The sequence below is a fragment of the Malania oleifera genome, chromosome 12 (genome assembly GCF_029873635.1).
Source record: "Malania oleifera isolate guangnan ecotype guangnan chromosome 12, ASM2987363v1, whole genome shotgun sequence".
In the NCBI taxonomy this organism is placed as follows: domain Eukaryota; kingdom Viridiplantae; phylum Streptophyta; class Magnoliopsida; order Santalales; family Ximeniaceae; genus Malania; species Malania oleifera.
Window position 1 is genome coordinate 85167909 of NC_080428.1, and position 5443 is coordinate 85173351.

The following is a 5443-nucleotide window of genomic DNA, read 5'->3' on the forward strand; positions in this document are numbered from 1 at the left end:
TGACCCGCCACTCATATTGGAGGAGTTGGTTTGGTATCCAGGAGATAGTGCATAATTAGCTCCTGAATCTTGAAGCTTCCTTCCAATCTCCAGGAGTGTAGGGCATGGAGATAAAAATGACCCATTAGCTTTACACCACGCATGTGGACCTATAGGAGACATAAGACCTCCTAAAGCTCCTCAAACCTGATAATGATTTATCTTGAAAAAGGGATAAGCTAAAGATCAAATCTTTTAAAAAATCATTTTAAAATGTGAGAAGAGGGGATCAAAATATCATAGCTAGTTCTTTCAAATTTAAACCCAGGAGGGAAAACTGGAGATCTTTGATTGCACATCTTATATCCTCCTAATGTAAATCACTTAATGTGCCACTTCTTCACTTAGTTCACAAATTTGATACTTCATTTAGTGATAGTGATGAATACTTAATTTTAAGTTTTAACAAATGAATTTTTACTTAAAGATAATCGCATTTCCTATTCTGATAATGAAAAACAAATTCCTTTCTTCAGCAACTCTAAATTTTGTGATAGAAGTTAAACAAAACTGGATTTAGTTCTACAATATCTATTGTTTATCAGTGTTAATCTTGCACAAAATAAAGTAAGTTTTGATGCTCATTAATCTTAGTTAACCCTCAAAAGCAAAAAAAAAAAGAAATAAAAAAAAAAAAACAGGAATGAAAGAAATATGATTCAATTTCATTGAAACCACATATTTCTCATTTACAGAATTGATATAACATCCCTAGCATCAACAAATATCAGGAATATAAATGTTATTGTAATCAAATTCGATACACATTGCATGCATTATTTATAGCTCCCCTTGAGCAATATTTTGTTTTCCCTCTTCAGTTGTCGGTTGTTTATTCTGATGAGCCACGTCATATGTTGCATGGAGGCCACAAAACAAATAGTAGAGTAACATTATTGCACTACAAATGAAAAATCTCAAGAATGCCACATAACCTAAGGATCCAATGAGAAACAGATTCATACCAATTGACAAGGAGGGCAACCATGGAACTAGAGGAACCCCCCAAACCTTTGGACTTTGATGCTTTGGAACCAACGCCATCCCAACAGTCCCGAAAAACCAGAACAACCCTGCCACCATGTATCCAATCCATCCTCTCCTATTGGAACTCCAAAGCACTGAAAGTGCAATCGAAGAACTAACAATGACAAATAAACACAAACAAAATTTTAAGAAATCAGACTTGGGAGTAACATCTTTCACATAGTATCGCCTCACGAGCAATGCAACAGCCATAAGCATGAAGATGAAGAGAGTGCTGAAGGACAGAACAGTGGACAAGACATCCAAACTAGAGAAAAAGGCTAGAACACAACTCATTATGGTCACCAAAAGAGTTGCATTAATGGGGGTTCCTGTTTTTGGGTGAACCAGAGCAAACCAGGGAGGAATCATGTGTGCCCTGGCAATCTGAGTCGTGTACCGGGCTTGCCCAAGTGATCCTACCAGCAAGCTTGTAGTCATGCCCTTGAGAGCGCATATGCTTACCAAATACTTAGCCCATTTCATCCCAATTTTCTCAAATGCAACTGAATATGCAGCATTTACATCGATCTCTGTATACTTTTGCATCAGGACAAGTGCCAATGCCATCAGGCAGTAAACCACAGTGATCACTGACATTGACCCAACTAAACCCACCGGAATATCCCTCGAAGGATGTTTTGTCTCTTCGGCCATGGTTGCAACCATGTCAAAACCAGTGTAAGACCAGTACACAACAGCCGCGGCTTTGAAAACCCCCTCCGCCCCATATGGAAAAAATGGGACCAAATTTGATTTATTGGCATGAACAAACCCCACAACTATGATGAACACAATCACAGAGGCACTAAAAAGAGAGCTAATCCAGTTCAAAGAAGACGTTATCCCTGTTCCTGCCATTGCTATGCTGTTGGCAATCACAAGAACTAAAACAGCAATAGGATCTAATAGATTAAACCCTTTTGCAAATGACCCCACATGTATTCTGAAAGAATCTGGATCTGTCTTAATCATGCTTGCAAAGTACGATGACCAAGACCGGCCCAGTCCAGCCGCGCCTACTATTGCCTCCAGGAGAATGTTCCCAGCGGCGATAAACGCAATAAAATCACCTAATTCTATTCTAAGAAAAGAGAAAGAACCTCCAGCAACGGGAATCTCGACGGCGAACTCAGTGTAGCAGAAAACCGAGAGCAAGGCGGAAAGACCCGAAACCAAGTAAGAAATCACAATGGCCGGTCCTGCGTCGTCGTGTGCTTCCTGGCCAGTGAGGCTGAAGATGCCGGAACCGACGACGGAGCCGAAACCGAGCCAGATTAAGTCCCACCATGTGAGGCATTTCTTCATGCTGTTCTCGCTCTCCTTCCGCAGCTCGACGAGCTCGTTGGCGTCGGTGGATCGGTCGAGGAGGCGGTCCTTCAGACGGGACGAGGTCTGGGAGAGAGCAGCCCTGTAGGAGCTGAAGTTCTGGAAAGACTGTTCCGGGAAGAAGTCGCGCTTGCTCCATCTCCCCCAGTAGCTTCTTGCCGGACGGACAGCTTGTTCTGTCCGCACATCCATGGCGGCTTCCAGCAAGGAAGGTGGGAAGGTGGAGTGGGAGTGGATCTAGAAAAATGGTGCTGAGCCGTTGCCGGTGGTGTTTCTGACTGGAAAACGGAAAATGGAATTTGGGAATGACGCGCTTGGGATTTGGGTATATGGACCGTTTGGTAGCTTTGACCTTTGAGGTGCGTTTGGTTACGTGGTTTGGCTAGCTGTAGACTTTGGTCCACTAGTCTCTTGGGCTATCCTTACTCCTGGTTCCGTTTAGAAGGGCTGTCTCCATTTAGAAGGGCTTGATTTAGGTTTGTGCCAGGGGTACAAAATTTATCAAAAAATTATATCAAATAATTTTTTGATTTTCGGTTTCAGTTCTTGAAAATAGAAAATTTCGATTCTCAATTCGATTTCGTTTCCAACCCAAAACTGAACCAAAAAGGCAAAAAAGAAATGAAATATTTTAAATACATGTGTATATATATATATATATATAATATAAACACTACCCTACAATATAACATTTAACAAAAATCGATACATACATACATATATATATATATATATATATACATATATTAATAAATTCTTCAACTAATAGTAGGGGTGAGCAAACGGTCGGTTCGGCCAAATTCGGTTAATTAACCGAATTAACCGAAAATTTCGGTTAAAGAATAGTGTTAACCGAACCGACCGAACCATTGGGCCTCACCGAACCGAACCCGACCGAATTTATTTTCGGGTAATTCGGTTAACCTAATTTAACCGAGAAATATGAGGGAAGGGGGAATTGGGAAGGTAAATCCGAACAAGGGAAGGGGGAAGTCAGGAAGGAGTCGGGGGAGATGATTGAGCTCGGGTGAGCTTGACGCCGATGACGATGAGGAGTCGGGGGTGGTTCTCGGTGACGATGGCTGGCCAGTGGCGACGGCGATGGCATCACGTGAAGATGGTGGTGCCGTGGTGCGGAAGTGAGCTCAGGTGAGCGAGAGAGAGGCAGTGACTCAGTGAGGGCTTCTGACTTCTCACTTCAGAGAGCAGTTACTGCGTTGCACTGTTGGTGATGAACTGATGATGGCCGGCGACGGCGACGGCGATGGACACAGATGAAGGCATCGCGTGAAGATGGTGCCTGGTGGTGCAGAGGAGCTCGGGTGAGCGAGAGAAAGGCGACAACGATGGCTTCTGACTTCAGAGAGCAGTGACTGTGTTGGTGATGATGGCCGGCGATGGCGACGGCGACGACGACGGCGAAAGGCAGTGAGGGACTTACATGTTCTGACTTCTGTGAGACAGATCGCAGTGAGAGTGTGAGACTGAGAGTATGAGAGGGATTCGGGAATGAGTGAAATCAGATTTTAATTTATTAATTTATATTTAAAATTTAATTAATTCGTAAATCGGTTAATCGGTTAACCGAATTAATATTCTCCATTAACCGAACCGAAACCCGATTAACCGAAATATTGGAAAACATAACCGAACCGACCGAACCGAATTTTTTAACCGAACCGAACCGACCAATTTCGGTCGGTTAATTCAGTTAATTCGGTTTTCCCCGAATTATGCTCACCCCTAACTAATAGGTTTTCCTTAAATTCAATTTTGAATATAATAAACATCTTCACATTCTTATTTTTTTTTTTAATTTTAATTACCAAAATATAAATTCAAACAAAAAAAGAGAGATATAGTTTGCTTTTATAGACTCAGAGAGACTCCCCACCCTTACAAATTTTCAATGTGGGACAACAAGAGTGTAAAAACTCTCAATACTCTTAGTCTCCCTAACAAGAATGATGTGATCCCAAGAGGAGGGTGAATTGGATATTAAAAAATTATTCTTAGGATAAGTGTGTTGAGTTTAAATCGCATCTAATATTACACAACCTAGAGACTTTCTAAGCAATCACAAACCCCCAAATTATGAAGAATGCAAATTTTTTTTTAAAAAAAAATATGGCTTTTACAACAAATTAAATATTTGCATACAAATTCACATCATATCCCATTTAAATATAAGTGTGTATGTGAAATGATTAGTCACTAAATGCGAACATACACGTGTACAGTATATCTCATTTAAATTAACTGTGTGTATGCAAATAGTTATAACAATAAATAAAAAAGCATACACATATGAAAATTAAAATGCATGAAATAAATGAGATAGAGAGAGAAACACACGATTTGTTATCGAGGTTTGACAAAATCAGCCTACGTCCCCGCTTTAGGCTAACCTCAAAGGATTCCACTAACCTGCTCACTTAAACTAGTAAAGCATAACCATTTACACTTCTCCTTACGGGCCGGAGACTCTTCAACTCAATTACCAGGCTGAGCCAAACTGGTTCTTCTTTACGGGGCAAAGTCTTCCCATCTCAATTGCAGGACTAAGCCACAACCAGTTCTCCTTACGATGCGGAGACACTTCGGTTCACTTTCCGAGTGAAACCAAGTCGTACACACTTTACAGAATGATGCACCTCCTAACTCACCTAACTGGGTTCGAGCCAAACCAGGACTCCTTTACAAGACAGAGTCTCCTTAACTCAATTTATAGGATGAGCCAAACTTGTTACATAAAACAATTTTGTACAAGAAAAAATGTTTCTCAATACAAGCAGAATTGTACACGTTAAAAACTAATATGCACTCTCATTGATTTAAACATGAAGTTTAATAGAGTTATGATTTTTCTCTCAAAAATATTTTTCAATAAAACGTGAAAGTATGGAAAATGATTTTTCTTCATGAAAAATAATGACCTTAAAAAAATCAAGCCTGTAATGCCCCAAGCTCGGTGGGGCTCGGAGTTCTACTAAACCATAAATAAACCCATTTCACAATCTCTGATACCATAATATAGCAACCCGAACCT

At 40.6% G+C, this 5443-nt stretch overlaps 1 protein-coding gene across 2 annotated transcripts; it reads right to left on the minus strand.

Moving 5' to 3' along the window:
• Positions 1-680: 680 nt before the first annotated feature.
• LOC131144797 (cationic amino acid transporter 8, vacuolar) lies at positions 681-2745 on the minus strand. 2 transcript variants are annotated; one of them, XM_058093664.1, is made up of 2 exons: positions 1005-2730; positions 681-876 (listed from the first exon to the last, which is right to left on the minus strand). In XM_058093664.1, exons 1-2 carry the CDS (start codon positions 2584-2586, stop codon positions 872-874), a joined length of 1587 nt encoding a protein of 528 aa, XP_057949647.1. In that variant the 5' UTR covers positions 2587-2730; the 3' UTR covers positions 681-871. The 2 variants fall into 2 exon arrangements, with proteins under 2 accessions (XP_057949647.1, XP_057949646.1); XM_058093663.1 differs by having other exon boundaries at positions 681-2745.
• Positions 2746-5443: the final 2698 nt, after the last annotated feature.